At 43.0% G+C, this 20,504-nt stretch overlaps 1 protein-coding gene across 1 annotated transcript; it reads left to right on the plus strand.

Moving 5' to 3' along the window:
* The first annotated feature begins 1,117 nt into the window (after window positions 1–1,117).
* nmbb (neuromedin Bb) lies at window positions 1,118–2,298 on the plus strand. The gene is made up of 3 exons (XM_046348394.1): window positions 1,118–1,353; window positions 1,588–1,778; window positions 1,984–2,298. The coding sequence occupies exons 1-3, from the start codon at window positions 1,191–1,193 to the stop codon at window positions 2,038–2,040; spliced, it is 411 nt and encodes a 136-aa protein (XP_046204350.1). The 5' UTR covers window positions 1,118–1,190; the 3' UTR covers window positions 2,041–2,298.
* The last annotated feature ends 18,206 nt before the right edge of the window (window positions 2,299–20,504 follow it).

The raw sequence follows: 20,504 nt of genomic DNA on the forward strand, positions 1-20,504 counted from the left end.
GGTTCCATAGTGCACTACTTTTGATCAGTGCACTACGGGCCCTGGTCAAAAGTACTGCACTACATAGGGAATAGGGTGCCATTTCGGGTCCAAGCCCTCCTGTCCTAAGACCGGAGGCTGAGGTCCGCGGGACTGAGACCCCGGTCCAGTTACCACGACTGCCTGTGTGCCACAACTGACAGCCAAATGTCAGGCTACTCATGTGGAACTAAGTCCTCGGGGGTGTCTTGGCAGGAAATAATGATTGCATCCCAAATGGCACCCTATTCCCTACATAGCCCATAGTGCTCTGGTCAAAACAGGTGCACGATGTATAGGGTTCCATTTGTGATGCATCCAATGTGTTGGCCTGAATTTCCTGCCATGTATCCATGGTGTAAGGAAAGCTGAAGGGATCTGTTGTGGGCAGAGCTGATAATGGACCTAATTTACACCTCCAATTATTTCTCCTAAGATGTACATTTATCTCAAGGGGCTAATACTGACTTCTCTGTTGATAATACACATTAGTAGAGCTGCTGCATCACCCCCAGAAACATCTGAATAATACAAAATATGAATAAAATGTTCTTGTTTTTTTTTTAATCTTTAAAAAGTTGTGCCTTTACTAGTCCTGTATTAACGGATTGAGAAAACCGTCTGTAATATGATCAACCACTTCAATAGTTGCATTGCAGAGTTCTCCAAAATAGGCCTATTCATCTATAGATTCGTTTTCTAAACTAAGAATATTGGAATATTCCCCCAGCAGTATCCTTAATTGAGTTTACTATGGACTAAATCATTATGAAATCATTGACATATTGACATCGACATGTTTCCACATAGCTGTTGACACTGATAGGCTATGTTAAAGCCACCTATTGTTCGAGATAATCGCCCGTAATTTACGCAGCAAATATAATTTATAGAGTTAAAGATTACGCACGAATCATTACGTTGTGACCGATATAAACTGTGAAAATGACTGACAGTTTGGGTTTGGTCAACAACCATGCTTGTGAATTGCTCTGCATAAAATCCCCATGACTTCGTGTCCGTGTCACGCAAGAGAGCCCACCCAGATCAGCATGGTATAAATGCAGCATCGCATTGGGTTTGAAAGTCTGTCACGGATAACTGCGCTTCTATTGCCATTTGGACATTTTGCGTCCTGGAGGAGAGTTCTATAGCCCATTTCTTCCGTAGAGATGTCCGGATTTTTTTTGAACGTTTGCCAACTTGGTTTTTTTACCTACCTTGTGCTTTTTTCTTACATTTCTGTAACCACTTCAGTGAGTTTTGATTTAACCGAACTTGGAAATAAAGTTGCGAAAATTAAAGTTAATCAAAGAGGGAATCTTTGGGCGACAGGTAAAGGCATGCGAAGGCTATTCTCAATCTCATCTACAACACAGCATACAATTGTAAAAGTAAAATCTGTCAATTATATATATTTTTATTCCTAATTACAACAATGGATTAAGTCTAGCCCTTATCAAATAAAGCTATATTTACTCTTTCAAAATAGACTTTCAAAATGTTAGGAAATATTTCATTTCACTTGAGAATCAAATGACCAAAATATAACTTTCTCTTACCTCCAAGGTCATTTTATGGGCAAGAAGAGTGTCATGGATAGCCCTCTGCTCCAGTCTCCCGATGGACAGTCTGTGGATGCGTTCGAGGTCGCCTTGAGTCCGGAGCAGAACGGGATGGGAAATCTCTTCCAAGATGTGCTGAGGGTCGCGTTGCAAGCCCAACTCAGAGATGACACAGAGAACCGCTCTAAAAACCAGGTGAGCTATCAACAACACCAACCTGTATATGACCATAGATTTATCTGTACAATTTATGATGAGACTATCCTGATTCATAATTGTATTGTTTAATGACATTATCTTAACCAGGTGAGCCTCAACCGGTCTCACAAGAGATATAACTGTGCAGTAGAAAATACAAGTCTACTGCATTATTTAATGGCATTCTCTTAATATCCCATAGGAGACTGGATTGTTGATGAAGATATTAGAGAGCTACATTCAAAACAACAGAAAGTGATGCAGAAGTCTATCATAATGTTCCTTATAACCAAGATGAAGTCATCCAGTCTATGTCTATAAAGGTTTTGGTCAATATGGAATCAAATCTCATATGCTTTAACATGATTGTAACATGTCTGTTCAGTTTACAGTTGACCAAAATGCTATTTGCAATGTCACCGGATCTGAAATGAAGGGTGAATCAAATGTACATGTGTATTTATCATTTTGAGGATGTGCTGCATTGTATTGTTGATATTAAATGATTTATATTCAATAAAACCAAATATTTTCAAATTCTTTGACATTTACCTTACATTAAATTATTAAACGTTGCCAAAAAGGAAAAGTTAAGGTTTTCATACTTGTGGTATGAACAATTTATCAGGGTTGCAGAGTGTATGTCCTGTATACTGGACGGTTCTGACTTAGAGTATGTGGACAACTACGAAAACCTAGGTGTCTGGTTAGACTGTAAACTCTCCTTGCAGATATTAAGCATCTCCAATTCAAAATTAAATCTACCTTCGCTCATGCTGCCAAACATACCCTCTTAAAACTGACCATCCTACCGATCCTCGATTTCGGCAATGTCTTTTACAAAATAGCCTCCAACACTCTACTCAACAAATTGGATGCAGTCTATCACAGTGCCATCCATTTTGTCACCAAAGCCCCATATACTACCCACCACTGAGACCTGTACGCTCTCGTTGGCTGGCCCTCGCTTCATACTTATCTCAGCTCACTGGTCACCATAGCAGCACCCACCAGTAGCATGCGCTCCAGCAGGTATATCTCACTGGTCGTCCCCAAAGCCAATTCTTCTTTTGGACGCCTTTTCTTCCAGTTCTCTGCTACCAATGACTGGAACGAACTACAAAAATCACTGGAGCTGGAGACTCATATCTCCCTCACTAGCTTTAAGCACCAGCTGTCAGAGCAGCTCACAGAGCACTGCACATGTACATAGCATCTGTAAATAGCCCATCCAACTACCTCATCCCCATCCTGTATTTATTTATGTATCTTGCTCCTTTGCACCCCAGTATCTCTACTTGCACATTCATCTTCTGCACATCTACCATTCCAGTGTTTAATAGCTATATTGTAATTACTTCGCCACCATGGCCTATTTATTGCCTTACCTCCCTTATCCTACCTCATTTGCACATACTGTATATAGACTTTTATTGACTGTATGTTTGTTTATTCCATGTGTAGCTCAGTGTTGTTGTATGTGTCGAACCTCTTTGCTTTATCTTGGCCAGGTTACAGTTGCAAATGAGAACTTGTTCTCAGCTAGCCTACCTGGAATCCTTTAGTTTGACTGACAAAAATAATGCCTCGTTCCCTCATAGCCTACACACATAGACCAAAAACTAAGGGGAACGCAGCATACCATCGTAATAATCATTCCACAATGTGAAATTCCAGGCATGATATCAACAGGCACATCAGAAGACCAATAAAGTTATTTAATAACACAGAGAGATATGAACAAGACCCATTCTTCACTTAAAATCATCTCATTACTACTTGTTTACATTACATTTACATTTAAGTCATTTAGCAGACGCTCTTATCCAGAGCGACTTGGAAGACTAGTCTACTAATTGACTACATTATCATGTGTTTGTCTCCTGAAGCTTTAATTGAAGAAACAGAGAGAACACTCCAAATTGATCTGACTGATAAATCACTTTTTATTTTTTAACACAAAGATTCTGTACTTGAGAATAGAATAAATCACATTATCACCATAATGCTCTGACTAATAAATAAGAATTTTGATTCTGTCCTTGAGAATTAAAATCCCATTATGTTGTGGAAACAGGGTTTATTAAAAATGCACAAAACAGTACAAGTGGATAGATATTAATTCTGTCAGTTTCTGCCCCCTTTAACACTGATATTGACTGATATTCCATAGGGGCCTATACCAGATGACTTTAGTCAGCCAGGGAAGAGAAGCTTCACTTTTCCTCAGACTATAGCAGGACTGAGAAATCAACAGATTGTACTCACAGCGTGAGTGAGAGAAAATAACTTGGTTTTTATTCGAGGAAATATAACAAGTGTGTACTAAAAACCAAGTTGAAGCAAGCAACACTTACTTACATAAACACTACATGTGGGCGCCTTACATAAATAATGTATATTCATGATTTAATGTTTAAATCTTGTCTTCAAACTGAAAAAAAAATCAATATGGAACACACATTCACCATTTCTCTCAGTATCGCCCAGTCTCTAAGTATTAATTCTCTTATTATCCAACTCATTTTTTATTATCTGTCTTTTTTTGCATGAAGGGATGATCTCTGGCCTTCTCAATCAATAATGGCAATGTAATATATTTCACCTTTATTACCCTGAGACAATCCATTGTATTATAAACTGAACCAATGACATTAGCCCATTGTATTTCAATGACATTTACCAATATGTTCTGCCAGTCATGACAGTTCCTGTAGGCAGGGTATCACATTTTTCCAAACTGTTATTTGTTCTGTGTAGCTTACTTGACTGAAACTCTATATGTCTATAATGAAACATTTACTAGAGTGTGGCCCGTTGACATGTAATACATTCAACTTTGGTAACAGATACATCATTCACAAACAAACAGGACTTACACTGTATATATGAAGGCTGACTCAATGTAAACTCAGCAAAAAAAGAAACATCCTCTCACTGTCAACTGCGTTTATTTTCAGCAAATTTAACATGTGTAAATATTTGTATGAACATAACAAGATTCAACAACTGAGACATAAACTGAACAAGTTCCACAGACATGTGACTAACAGAAATGGAATAATGTGTCCCTGAACAAAGGGGGGGTCAAAATCAAAAGTAACAGTCAGTAGTATCTGGTGTGGCCACCAGCTGCATTAAGTACTGCAGTACATCTCTGGACTGCACCAGATTTGCCAGTTCTTGCTGTGAGATGTTACCCCACTCTTCCACCAAGGCACCTGCAAGTTTCCAGACATTTCTGGGGAGAATGGCCCTCACCCTCCGATCCAACAGGTCCCAGGCATGCTCAATGGGATTGAGATCCGGGTTCTTTTGCTGGCCATGTCAGAACACTGTGTGATGACCCTCCCACTCTGTCTGCCGTATTCTTTCTCTTTGCTCTTGTTTTCCTTATTAGGATGTTGGCGGGCGGAGCTGGGAGGGTCGTCAGCAACAATGGACACACCTGGGCCCGGGTGTGTCCCGGGATAAATATACCTCTCCCCCATTCATTAAGGAGACTCTCTCCATGCAGACACACTGTTAGATTTGGGTTTTGGCTGTTTTGCTTGTTTGTTTGCTTTGGCACCGTTCAATACCCCTCATTATCACATTTATGCACGCAACCACTCACTTACACTACCGATTACTGACGACACACACCATTGTTCATTCTATTTACTTTACTTCAGTTAATAAATAGGTTTGCTATTCCTTATCTCCACATTGTCTTCCTTTTTGTTATGGACTTCGAGCCGGTTTGTGACAAGTGGGGGCTCTATCCAGGTTCCTGTAAAATGACAGTGTGGGGTTTAAGTAGTTTTATGGACATTTACCGCACACAACATCTAATACATGTAGATGTTAGGAACAAATGGTGGCCAATAGCCACATTTCCCCATCTCACACTATGGGTGCTTGATCATTCAGTAAGGTCTGCACCCAGGATCTGCTCACTCCCACCACACATCTGCCACTTCAGTTCAGACCCACTTTACATTTACATTTACATTTAAGTCATTTAGCAGACGCTCTTATCCAGAGCGACTTACAAATTGGTGCATTCACCTTATGACATCCAGTGGGACAGTCACTTAACAATAGTGCATCTAAAACTTAGGGGGGTGGGGTGAGAGGGATTACTTAACCTATCCTAGGTATTCCTTAAAGAGGTGGGGTTTCAGGTGTCTCCGGAAGGTGGTGATTGACTCCGCTGTCCTGGCGTCGTGAGGGAGTTTGTTCCACCATTGGGGGGCCAGGGCAGCGAACAGTTTTGACTGGGCTGAGCGGGAGCTGTACTTCCTCAGTGGTAGGGAGGCGAGCAGGCCAGAGGTGGATGAACGCAGTGCCCTTGTTTGGGTGTAGGGCCTGATCAGAGCCTGGAGGTACTGAGGTGCCGTTCCCCTCACAGCTCCGTAGGCAAGCACCATGGTCTTGTAGCGGATGCGAGCTTCAACTGGAAGCCAGTGGAGAGAACGGAGGAGCGGGGTGACGTGAGAGAACTTGGGAAGGTTGAACACCAGACGGGCTGCGGCGTTCTGGATGAGTTGAAGGGGTTTAATGGCACAGGCAGGGAGCCCAGCCAACAGCGAGTTGCAGTAATCCAGACGGGAGATGACAAGTGCCTGGATCAGGACCTGCGCCGCTTCCTGTGTGAGGCAGGGTCGTACTCTGCGGATGTTGTAGAGCATGAACCTACAGGAACCTACAGGAACGGGCCACCGCCTTGATGTTAGTTGAGAACGACAGGGTGTTGTCCAGGATCACGCCAAGGTTCTTGGCGCTCTGGGAGGAGGACACAATGGAGTTGTCGACTTCAAACTTTCTGTTCACACTCAAAAACACAGCTGAGAACACACCTGTTTAGGATTCCTTTTAAATAACCCAATGACGTTCTCTCTGATGTCTTTGTGTCCTCACCTGTCTGACTCCTCCCTCATGTCTGACGTCTGATGTTCTATTGTTTTGTCTCTGTATTCGTCAGTTTTCTCTCCACTGCTCTGTAACCAGGGTTGGGGTCAATTCCATTTACATTCCAGTCAATTCAGAAAATAAACCAAATTTCAATTCTATATTTTTCTAATTGAAAAGCATTCAAATGGGAATTTCAGCTTATTTCCTGAATTGACTGGAATTGAAATGGAATAGACCCCTACCCTGGTCTGTACTGTCTGATGTTTGAACTCACTTGAACATTATGTTAGGTGACCTATGTCACAAATATATGCCATATCCTCAGCACCCACTGTCTGAAAAGCATTCCTACAATCCAGTCAAAAGAGGTCTCCGTATAATAGGTTAGAGGTTAGATGATTGATTAGATTAGGATGTTTTTTAATTAAGTATATTAGGTATTGTCCTTGTGTTCTGTTCACACAGCATAAATGTATTTGTCCCTCTCGGTCTTGATAACTTACAGCTGTGTAGTTCTAATACACTAACACCTCTTCTCACATTGTTGTCTCATGTGGTTGATTAATGATTGCTCCTCTTCAAATGTTTTCTGATTAAAGTTTCCCAGCTGTAATTACTGTTTATAAACTGGGTGGTTTGAGCCCTGAATGCTGATTGGCTGACACCCGTGGTATATCAGAGCGTATACTGTATACTGCGGGTATGACGAAACATTTATTTTTACTGCTCTAATTACTTTGGTAATCAGTTTATAATAGCAATAAGGCACCTCAGGGGTTAGAGGTATATGACCAGGGCTGTATCCAGGCACGTTGTGCCCTTAGCCATAGTATATTGGCCATATACCACACCTTCTCAGGCCTTATTGCTTAAATACATGACACACAAGTATACATAATATATTTTATACATGAAGGTTACACATTGATATTACCATATTATACATGGTAACATGTGTTGCATAGTGTTATTATCATTATTACTACTTGCCTTGCAAAGCTCCCAGATACACCGTCAGTATGTCAGTATGGAGTAGGAGGAATACATTCTCCTACACAGATTCCAAGAACACAGGATGAGATGTTACTATCCTTTGTGCAAGCACTTCCAAGAGTTAATGAACAGTGAGCGTGGTGAAATTTGGGGAGCGCATCGTCAGTAGTGTACCTTTGGTTCCTAGGGTGTTTCGGCCTTTCACACTATACACCCTCCTCAAAGGCGGCCAGCGACAGGGTGATCAATCCTACGCTTGCGTCCCATTCCCAATTAGTCATAGGAGTTGCCTTGTTGTTGATAGCAAACATCCCATGGGACTATGCATGGCAGGGGCGTCCTCCTCCCTGAGTCAATCATTGTTGACCGCATACCTCCTGGCCCTCTCACTTCGGGGCCCAGCTGGGGTCTTTCCTCTTCATCCAGAGCCACTGACTGCTGCCTTCTGCCGCCTCTGATACAGCTTTGATTGCCGAACGCTGGCTCTGGCCCTTAATTCCCAGGTCTCTAAGCAGTCTGGTTGTAGATGTTGCCACAAAACCTCTGCAGCCCACCTCCACTGGTCGGACTTCTGTGTTCCAGCCATGATGCCGTGCTTCGGCAGCTAGATCAGCATAGCGCAGATGTTTTCGCTCATAAGCCTCATCTACTGAGTTTTCCCAGGGTACTGTGAGCTCAATGATGAAGACCTTATTGAGTGAACGGGACCAGAGCACCATGTCAGGTCTTAGGGTGGTGGTTGCGATCTCCGGAGGAAACACAAGTTGCCGGCCAATGTCAGCTAGCATTTTCCAGTCGCGGGCCAAGCGCAGCTGGTCTCGCTCTAATGGTGTAGAGCCGCTCTTCGGTGGTTTAGCCCCTTCGCGGACAAAGTTTGTCCGTAAGGAGTGTGATGCTGCTGTGGGTGGTAGGGAGTTGGTGGCAGCTCGCTTGTCCTCCAGGGCGGACGCAAGGTTTTTAAGGACTTGGTTGTGACGCCAAGTGTAGCGTCCTTGGGCGAGGCTTGTTTTACAGCCTGTGAGAATGTGCCTGAGGTTGGCTGGCATGGAACAGAGGGCACAGTCCGGATCTTCACCATACCATTGGTGAAGATTAACTGGTGTTGGAAGGACGTCATATGTTGCTCTGATGGAAAAGCTCAACCGCCTCGCTTCCATGGCCCACAGATCCTTCCAGCTGATCTTCCTCTTCTCCACACTGTCCCATCGAGTCCACTGTCCCTGTTTGGCAAGAGAGACTGCCTTGGCCCACCTTGCAGCCTCCTCCTGATGGCGTACTTCCTGCACTACCATCTTCCGCCGCTCTGGTGCAGTGGCCTTACTCCAAGCAGCACGGCTAGTTAGCCCAAGGCCTCCTCTCCCTTGCTGAACATGACCCACAATGTCAGCATGTCTGAGGGCTGCTGTTGCCTCCTGGACTGCTTTTCCTGGCCTCCATTTGCGCCCAGTTGCCAAGGTCGGCGCGTTGTTGCTCACCACTGGGTCTCGAGATTCATTCAGTGTCATTTGGAGCCTGGTTTTTGCACACTTGAATTCCTCTGTTAGACTGGTGAGGGGCAGCTTGAGGACACCATCTCCATAGAGGCCTATGGTGGTAAGGCATCGTGGAACTCCAAGCCACTTCTTTAAGTAGCCTGTGACTCCTCTTTCCATCTTCTCCACTGTTGAGATTGGAACCTCATACAGTGCTAAGGGCCACAACACCCGGGGTAGGAGTCCAAACTGCAGACACCAGGCCTTTAACTTTCCAGGTAGCTGGGTGTTGTCGATGGACTGTAGGCTACTACTGATGTCTTTGCGCAGCTGTTGCACCTGGTCTTTGTCCTTCAGGCTTGCATCATACCACCTTCCAAGGCTTTTTACCGGCTGCTCAGACACTGTTGGGATTTGGTCATCTCCGATGAAGAATTTCAGGTCAGAGAGTACTCCCTTCACAATCGAGATGCTGCGTGACTTGGATGGTTTAATCTTCATACGGGCCCAGCTGATGTTCTCCTCAAGTTTTCTGAGCAGTCTCCTGGTGCATGGGACAGTGGTGGTCAATGTTGTAATGTCGTCCATGTAGGCTCTGAGTGGAGGGAGGCGGAAACCAGAGTCGACTCGCTGTCCACCAGCAACCCATTTTGAGGATCTGATGATAACCTCCATTGCCATTGTGAATGCCAACGGAGAAATGGTACATCCCGCCATTATACCTACATTCAGGCACTGCCATGAGGTGGTGAACTCTGAGGTGGTGAAGCAGAACTGCAGATCCTGGAAGTACGACTTCACCAGGTTTGTGATGGTGTCCGGTATGTGGAAAAATCTGAAGGCAGACCACAGGAGTTCATGGGGCACAGAGCCAAATGCATTGGCGAGGTCGAGGAAGACTACATGGAGGTCCCTTTTCTCCACCTTGGCCATTTGGATCTGATGCCAGATCATGCTGGAATGTTCCAAGCAGCCAGAGAACCCTGATATTCCTGCCTTCTGTACAGATGCATCGACGTACGTATTCCTTTGTAGGTACTCAGCCATCCTCTGGGCAATGACCCTAAAGAAGATTTTTCCCTCGACATTCAGTAAGGAGATTGGGCGGAATTGGCTGATGTTCACTGCATCCTTCTCCTTAGGGATCAGGACCCCGCCTGCCCTACGCCACACTTTGGGTATTATCTTCTTCTGCCAAGCTGTTCTCATAAGCCTCCAGAGGAACCTCAGGACGTCTGGTGTGTTCTTATACACTTTGTACGGGACTCCATTTGGCCCCGGGCCTGATGCTGTTCTTGCCCGTCGAACTGTGTCTTCCACCTCTTTCCATGTCGGAGGGCTGGTCTCAATATGATGTTCCGGGGTTCAATGGGTGGGATATCTGATGGGATGGCCAGATGTTCATGTCGCTTTGAGTCAACGTTTGTTATTCTCAGGTGCTCCTCTAGGTCTTTCTTTGTTGTTTTTAGAGCTCCACTTTTTTCTTTTGTGAAGAGACTTTTAAGGAACTTGAAGGGATCTTTATAGAATCGAGTTCTAGTTTGTTCTTTTTTCCTTCTGCGTTTCCGTAGGTTCTCTGCTCTACGGAGGGATGCCAACCGGGTTTTGATGTCAGCTTGAAGTGCCTCTATGCCCTCCTTTTCCACTTCCGAGGCCTTCTTCCACTGTTTCTTAAGCTGCCGCCTTTCTTGAACGAGGCGCTTGATTTCTTGTTGCCTTCTGGAAACTGGTGGGGTTGGAACCTTTCTCCCGCCTTTTGCCTCTTCCACTCCAAATCTTTCTGTCCCGTACTCATAGATGATGTCCCCCATCCTCTCCAACTTCTTCTCCACTGTGCCTCGAAGTTTCTCGAGGGTCAAGGTAAGGTCAGTATTCACTGTTTCCCACAACTTCTTGTCACTGGCGCCAGGCCACTTCACATACGGTCTGTGCCCTGGTAGTCTCCTCTCGACTGCAGGTCTGGGAGGCTGGGTGAGTTCCACTCCTGTTGTTGGTTCCACCTCAGTTGCTACTTCGGTGCTTGAGTTTACGTCCTCCATGACAGTGGTACTGATGCACTGCAAACTATGGTTTGCGTCCAGTTGCTGTGCTTCATTCGACTGATTTGATCGCTTTCGCAGAAAGTAATCAATGCGAGTTCTCTGTCTCTCTTTACCCAAACACCCCTTCTTCCCCTGGTGGATCCTCAACCCATGGTGTGATGTAACTTTCCTCCAACCACAGACACATACCTGCATCTGTTTATGGCCCACTGTTGCAGCAGAACTTGTGACAGTTGCTGTGGTGTTCTCTTGTGCTGTGCTCTCATTACTCGTAGTCGTTTCCAGTCCAGTCGTTACCATGTTGTCAGCCGATGAGTCATCTTCCGCCCCCGCTCTCGCAGACTCTAGGGGTATTCTCGTATTTTGACTTTCTGTAGCTAAAGCGGGTGTTTCCAACATACTGCGAAGCATGGGAAACTACAGAAATGGGAAGCTACCCCATGACTGTCCCAGTGGGGTCTATTCCCTCCTGTCAGCCGTCTCTCCGTGCCGCCACAAGGACTTTCCCCTGTTGTCAGCTGATCTTTCTCAGCAGTCACTGGACAAGTCCAGATATTCAGATTCCAAGAACACAGGATGAGATGTTACTATCCTTTGTGCAAGCACTTCCAAGAGTTAATGAACAGTGAGCGTGGTGAAATTTGGGGAGCGCATCGTCAGTAGTGTAACCAAATTTCAATTCTATATTTTTCTAATTGAAAAGCATTCAAATGGGAATTTCAGCTTATTTCCTGAATTGACTGGAATTGAAATGGAATAGACCCCTACCCTGGTCTGTACTGTCTGATGTTTGAACTCACTTGAACATTATGTTAGGTGACCTATGTCACAAATATATGCCATATCCTCAGCATCCACTGTCTGAAAAGCATTCCTACAATCCAGTCAAAAGAGGTCTCCGTATAATAGGTTAGAGGTTAGATGATTGATTAGATTAGGATGTTTTTTAATTAAGTATATTAGGTATTGTCCTTGTGTTCTGTTCACACAGCATAAATGTATTTGTCCCTCTCGGTCTTGATAACTTACAGCTGTGTAGTTCTAATACACTAACACCTCTTCTCACATTGTTGTCTCATGTGGTTGATTAATGATTGCTCCTCTTCAAATGTTTTCTGATTAAAGTTTCCCAGCTGTAATTACTGTTTATAAACTGGGTGGTTTGAGCCCTGAATGCTGATTGGCTGACACCCGTGGTATATCAGAGCGTATACTGTATACTGCGGGTATGACGAAACATTTATTTTTACTGCTCTAATTACTTTGGTAATCAGTTTATAATAGCAATAAGGCACCTCAGGGGTTAGAGGTATATGACCAGGGCTGTATCCAGGCACGTTGTGCCCTTAGCCATAGTATATTGGCCATATACCACACCTTCTCAGGCCTTATTGCTTAAATACATGACACACAAGTATACATAATATATTTTATACATGAAGGTTACACATTGATATTACCATATTATACATGGTAACATGTGTTGCATAGTGTTATTATCATTATTACTACTTGCCTTGCAAAGCTCCCAGATACACCGTCAGTATGTCAGTATGGAGTAGGAGGAATACATTCTCCTACACAGAATTCATTCTGCAATATTGAATTTGGCTATAATCAGTGGCCCCTCAACTAGCCTATGTACATGCATGACACCTCTGAGGAAATGCTTTTACATTTAATTAGGCTGTCTCTTCAGAATGATATGCTAAACCTCCAAGGGTCATCATGATGTAATTTGTAGATACAGTAAGTAAACAAACAATCAACAGTTTGAATGGTCAGATGAGGTAACACCCACCCATGTATAGGCTACAGTGTAGCACATCATTTTTTTATTTTATTAGGCAAGTCAGTTAAACACAAATTCTTATTTACAATGACGGCCTAGGAACAGGCTGTTCAGGGGCAGAACGACAGATTTGTACCTTGTCAGCTCGGGGATTTGAACTTGCAACCTTTCAGTTACTAGTCCAATGCTCTAACCACTAGGCTACCCTGCCACCTCATATCATAGTCTTAATTGTATTTCGTAATGTACAGTTGATTAAATTGAAATGTAATTGTCTTTCTGTGACTAATAGCTCGCACACATCGCACCGAATGTGGATGTAGGGTTTGTCTGCGCGCTGTGTTTTGACCACCCACTGTAGACGTCTGCCTGGTAGGTTAGAGGATGACGTGCTGGTCCAGCCCTCCGGGCCCCAACACTAGATCTCCACTGACATATGCTCCTCTTCTTGGGGAAGAGAGATTGAATTTATCATCTCAATGGCCTTTCCTTGCTTCCCACTCACTCCAATACACAAGTCCCAGTTTTGCCTTCCTTGCGTGGTAGAAGATACACAGTGATCTGTCTCCTCTGACAGTCACATACACATCTGCTGACATGTGTAGCTGGAGGCTGATAGGATATTAACCAGGTTAATGATGAGGAGGGCAACAGGCAGACAGACAGCCGAGGAAGCAGTCATTTGCTCTCATGGACGCACTGATGTTGATTGGGTGGACAGCTTCTTTATGAAGAAAGTAAACCATGTCCTTACATCACTTGATAGTAACACAGATATCACATTCATATAGATGACTCAAGATATCATGTATGAAGTCAATTTAATTTGCTTTTGGAGTTGTTTTGAGGAAATCATAATTTTGCAACGTTGGGTTGGAAGATGTTTCTAAATTTACAGGGAGATATGAAGTGGTTTAAATGTATTTTAGGGCAGTAACTCCCTGCACCACAAACAACCTAAACTTGTTAGTGTGTGTTAACCCTCTTCTGAATGGTTTAAATTACCCCCGCAATAAAAGTATACTGAAGGAACAGGTCAAGCCATTGCAATGCTGATGGTGAGAGAGAAGGAATCATTACGCTTCTGTTTGTGACATCAGTATGATGAGTAATATATATATATGCCATTTAGCAGACGCTTTTATCCAAAGCGACTTACAGTCATGTGTGCATACATTCTACGTATGGGTGGTCCCGGGGATCAAACCCACTACCCTGGCGTTACAAGCGCCATGCTCTACCAACTGAGCTACAGAAGGACCAGTAGACTGATTCCAATATAACAACAATTGTTCCTGGTTCAAATGTATGTTTGTAAAACAAAGATTATAGCATATGCCTGGACAATTTGAATGAAATAAATTGATGCAAGTCAAAGCTAACAACTGAGGAGTTATACTGCCACCTTCTGGTATGAATTATAATTTTCCTGTCTGTTTTTCTAATCTTTTACTGCTTACTCACTCACTGCCTATCAGTTTTTAAACCCTCATTTATGGTAGCTATTAGTATAGGCCTTGTATGTGTGTACTATGTACAGTGTGTGTATGTGTGTCTCATATTTTGTGTTTGATTGATATATTTTTGATAATTAAAAGCTATTGTTGGAGTTAATTGAAACGAATCTGTAATCTATTTTAACAAAACAAGTTATACATTGTATCAATTCATAATGATACAGTATCCAACAGTTTACTGTCTGCAGGTACTGCTGGATATTGGGAGGTCTTTATTTGCAGATTATGGGGCCTTATGGAAGAGGGGAAGATATGTACCATACATAGTCAGGAAGTACAGGAAGAAATGTATGAGGTAGAGCAGTGGGCATTAATGTGGGGATTCAGGTTCTCTGTAGAGAAACTCAGACAATGTTCTTTACCAGGAGGAACATGGGAGATGAGGTTGTACGGGAGAGAACTGGAGAGTGTGGGGGTCTTCAGGTTCCTTTGGGTATACTTTGACATTAGACTGACCTGGGCAGAACACATTGAGAGAGTGGTGGGAAAGTGTAAGAAGGTGCTAAATGTGATGCACTGTCTGACAGGGATGGAATGGGGGGCTGTGTATTCTTCCCTGAGGACCATGTATGTTGCATTGATTCCATCTGTAATAGACTTTGAGCGTATGGTTCGGCAGCCCGGACCTCACTGAAAAGACTCAGAATATGTAGTGGGGCGTTTTGGACCTCCCCATCGTCAGGTGGAGATGAGGGAGATGCCATTGCAGATTAGGAGACAGCAGCTGGCAATTAACGATTGGCTGAACCTACAGGGACATGGGGTGTCTCATCCTGTGAAAGGGATGCTACAGGCATGCTGGGAACATGAGCTTTGGGTGGTGGGTAGTTATTCCCTCCGGAAGGCAATCAAACAGGCAAAACGTCAGTACAGAGACAAAGTGGAGTCGCAATTCAACGGCTCAGACACGAGACGTATGTGGCATGGTCTACAGACAATCAAATTACAAAGGGAAAACCAGCCACACCGACGTCTTGCTCCCAGACAAGCAAAACACCTTCTTCGCCCGCTTTGAGGATAACACAGTGTCACTGACGTGGCCCACTCCCAAGTACTGTGGGCTCTCGTTCTCCGTGGCCGACGTGAGTAAAACGTTTAAGCGAGTTAACCCTCGCAAAGCTGCATCCCTATCCGCGCACTCAGAGCATGAGTAGACCAGATGGCTGGAGTGTTTCGGATACATTCAATCTCTCCTTTATCCCAGTCTACTGTCCCCACCTGCTTCAAGATGGACACAGCTGATTGCAAAAGACAGCATCTAACAGAAAGGTGTGATTTTTGCCAGGAAACAGACAGTGGTGCATGTGCTGATATAGTGTGGGCAGTATGAAAGGGAAGAGAGACAGATCCAATATGAGGGAGAAGGGGAAACAGGAATTGAGTTTAATGAGCATACGAAGTAGAACATCATCAAATCAAATGTTACTGGTCACATACACATTATTAGCAGATGTTATTGTGAGTGTTGCGAAATGCTTGTGCTTCCAGTTCTGACAGTGCAGAAATATCTAACAAGTAATCTAACAATTCAACAACTACCGAATACACACAAATCTAAGTAAAGGGATGGAATAAGAATAAATACAGTTGAAGTCGGAAGTTTACATACACTTAGGTTGGAGTCATTAAAACTAGTTTACATACACTTAGGTTGGAGTCATTAAAACTAGTTTACATACACTTAGGTTGGAGTCATTAAAACTAGTTTACATACACTTAGGTTGGAGTCATTAAAACTAGTTTACATACACTTAGGTTGGAGTCATTAAAACTAGTTTACATACACTTAGGTTGGAGTCATTAAATCTCATTTACATACACTTAGGTTGGAGTCATTAAAACTAGTTTACATACACTTAGGTTGGAGTCATTAAAACTAGTTTACATACACTTAGGTTGGAGTCATTAAAACTAGTTTACATACACTTAGGTTGGAATCATTAAAACTAGTTTACATACACTTAGGTTGGAATCATTAAAACTAGTTTACATACACTTAGGTTGGAGTCATTAAAACTAGTTTATATACACTTAGGTTGGAGTCATTAAAACTCGTTTACATACACTTAGGTTGGAGTCATTAAAACTAGTTTACATACACTTAGGTTGGAGTCATTAAAACTAGTTTACATACACTTAGGTTGGAGTCATTAAAACTAGTTTACATACACTTAGGTTGGAGTCATTAAAACTAGTTTACATACACTTAGGTTGGAGTCATTAAAACTAGTTTACATACACTTAGGTTGGAGTCATTAAAACTAGTTTACATACACTTAGGTTGGAGTCATTAAAACTAGTTTACATACACTTAGGTTGGAGTCATTAAAACTTGTTTACATACACTTAGGTTGGAGTCATTAAAACTCGTTTACATACACTTAGGTTGGAGTCATTAAAACTTGTTTTTTAAACACTCCACAAATTTCTTGTTAACAAACTATAGTTTTGGCAAGTCGGTTAGGACATCTACTTTGAGCATGATACAAGTAATTTTTCCAACAATTGTTTACAGATTATTTCACGTATAATTCACTGTATCACAATTCCAGTGGGTCAGAAGTTTACATACACTAAGTTGACTGTCCCTTTAAACAGCTTGGAAAATTCCAGAAAAGGATTTCATGGCTTTAGAAGCTTCTGATAGGCTAATTGACATCATTTGAGTGAGTTGGAGGTGTACCTGTGGATGTATTTCAAGGCCTACCTTCAAACACAGTGCCTCTTTGCTTGACATCATGGGAAAATCTAAAACATTGTAGACCTCCACAAGTCTGGTTTATCCTTGGGAGCAATTTCCAAACGCCTGAAGGTACCACTTTCATCTGTACAAACAATAGTGCGCAAGTATAAACATGGGACCACGCAGCTGTCATACCACTCAGAAAGGAGACACGTTCTGTCTCCAAGAGATTCATGTACTTTGGTGCGAAAAGTGCAAATCAATCGAAGAACAACAGCAAAGGACCTTGTGAAGATGCTGGAGGAAATAGGTACAAAAGTATCTATATCCACAGTAAAACGAGTCCTAAATTGACATAACCTGAAAAGCCGCTCAGCAAGGAAGAAGCCACTGCTCCAAAACCGCCATAAAAAAGCCAGACTACGGTTTGCAACTGCACATGGGGAAAATGATTGTACTTTTTGGAGAAATGTCCTCTGGTCTGATGAAACAAAAATAGAACTGTTTGGCCATAATGATCATCCATCGGTATGTTTTGTGGAAAAAGGGGGAGGCTTGCAAGCCGAAGAACATCATCCCAACCGTGAAACACATGGGTGGCACCATCATGTTGTTGGGGTGCGTTGCTGCAGGAGGGACTGGTGCACTTCACAAAATAGATGGCATCATGAGGTAGGAAAATTATGGGGATACATTGAAGCAACAACACAAGACATCAGTCAAGAAGTTAAAGCTTGGTCGTAAATGGGTCTTCCAAATGAACAATGACCCCAAGCATCCTTTCAAAGTTGTGGAAAAATGGCTTAAGGACAACAAAGTAAAGGTATTGGAGTGGCCATCACAAAGCCCTGACCTCAATCCTATAGAAAATGTGTGGGCAGAACTGAAAAAGCGTGTGCAAACAATGAGGCCTAGAATACTGACTCAGTTACACCAGCTCTGTCAGGAGGAATGGGCCAAAATTCACCCAACTTATTGTTGGAAGCTTGTGGAAAGCTACCCGAAACGTTTGACCCAAGTTAAACAATTTAAAGGCAATGCTACCAAATACTAATTGAATGTATGTAAACTTCTGACCCACTGGGAATGTGATAAAAGAAATAAAAGCTGAAATAAATAATTCACTCTACTATTATTCTGACATTTCACATTCTTAAATTAAAGTGGTGATCCTAACTGAACCAAGACAGGGAATTTTTACTAGGATTAAATATCAGGAATTGTGAAAAACTGAGTTTAAATGTATGCGGCTAAGGTGTATGTAAACATCCGACTTCAACTGTACATATGAATATACGGATGAGCAATGACAGAGTGGCATAGGCAAGATGCAATAGATGGTATAAAATACAGTATATACATAGGAGATATGAGTAATGTTAGTATGTAATGCAAGATATGTAAACATTATTAAAGTGCCATTATTAAAGTGACTAGTGATCCATTTATTAAAGTGGCCAAAGATTTCAAATCTGTATGTAGGCAGTAGATGAAGAGGCACTGTTGAGTCTTCCTTACCACACTGTCTGTGTGGTGTACCACTTCAGTTTGTCCGTGATGTGTACGCCAAGGAACTTGAAACGTTCAACCTTCTCCACTACTGTTCCGTCGATGTGGGTGGGGGAAGGGGGGTGCTCCCTCTGCTGTTTCCAGAAGTCCATGATCACCTCTTTTGTTTTGTTGACGTTAAGTGAGAGGTTATTTTGCTAACACCACACTCTGAGTGCCCTCACCTCCTCCCTGTAGGCTGTCTCGTCGTTGTTGGTAATCAAGCCTAGTACTGTTGAGTCGTCTGCAAACTTGATGATTGAGTTGGAGGCAACACAGTCATTGGTGAGCAGGGAGTAAGGAGGGGGCTGAGCACACACCCTTGTGGGGCCCCAGTGTTGAGGATCAGCAAAGTGGAGATGTTGTTTCCTACCTTCACCACCAGGGTGCGGCCCGTCAGGAAGTCCAGGACTCAATTGCACAGGGCAGGGTTGAGACCCAGGGTATTATTCTGAGGCCACCCGGAACATGTCCCAGTCCGCATGAGCAAAACAATCTTGAAGCTTGGATTCTGATTGGTCAGACCAGCATTGAATAGTTCTTAACACAGGTACATCCTGTTTGAGTTTTTGCCTAAAGGAAGGGAAAGGGAGCAGCAAAATGAAGTCGTGGTCAGATTTGCCAAAAGGAGGGCGGGGGAGAGCCTTGTATACATGTGGAATTTAGAGTAGCAGTGATCCAGAGTTTTGCCAGCTCGAGTACTTCAGTCAATATGCTGATAGAATTTAGGAAGCCTTGTTCTCAAATTTGCTTTGTAAAAATCCCCAGCTACAATAAATGCAGCCTCAGGATATATGGTTTCCAGTTTGCATAAAGTCCAGTGAAGTTCCTTGAGGGCCGTCGTGGTATCGGCTTGAGGGGAGATATACACTGCTTTGACAATAACCGAGGAGAATTATCTTGGGAGATAATAGTCAGCATTTGATTATGAGGAATTCCATGTCAGGTGAACAAAAGGACTTGAATTACTGTGTGTTGTTACAATTACACCATGAGTCGTTAATCATAAACCCCCCCCCCCCCCCCGCCCTTCTTCTTCCCGGAGAGATGTTTATTCCCGTCAACGCGACATACAAAGAATCTAGGTGGCATTATCAACTCCTACAGCATATCCCAAGAGAGCCATGTTTCTGTGAAACAGAGTATGTTACAATCCCTGATGTCTCTCTGGAAAGCAACCCTTGCCCTAATTTAATCTACCTTGTTATCTAGAGACTGGACATTAGCTAGTAATATACTTGGAAGAGGTGGGTGGTGTGTGTGAAATCTGACCAGAGGATCGCTCTGTCTACCTCTTCTCTAGCGGCGTTGTTTTGGTTCAGCCTCTGGAATCAGCTCAAATTCCCTGGGTAGTTCGGACAAAGGATCCGCTTCAGGAAAGTTGTATTCCTGGTCCTAGTGCTGGTAAATTGACGCAGCTCTGATATCTTATAGTTCTTCCCGGCTATATGTAATAACACTTAAGATTGTCTGACCTAACAATGTAAGAAATAATACATACAAAACGAAATATTGCAACATTTCCTAAGGACTAGAAGCGAGGCAGCCCTCTCTGCCAGCACCATTTAAAAAAAACATTAAATACAGTATAATTGTTTATATTTTTATAGGAGAAACAGGGCTGGCAGGTAGGATTTATGTAGGATTCCTCTCCCTCTAGCTCACACTTCAGTACAGTAGGTGGCAGTAATGACCCATAACAGTGGATGCCATCTGCCGATAAACACCACAGAAGAAGAAGTTTACCGTCGGGTTGTTTTGACGATCTCATCTGCACACG

Source organism: Oncorhynchus gorbuscha, linkage group LG05 (genome assembly GCF_021184085.1).
Source record: "Oncorhynchus gorbuscha isolate QuinsamMale2020 ecotype Even-year linkage group LG05, OgorEven_v1.0, whole genome shotgun sequence".
In the NCBI taxonomy this organism is placed as follows: domain Eukaryota; kingdom Metazoa; phylum Chordata; class Actinopteri; order Salmoniformes; family Salmonidae; genus Oncorhynchus; species Oncorhynchus gorbuscha.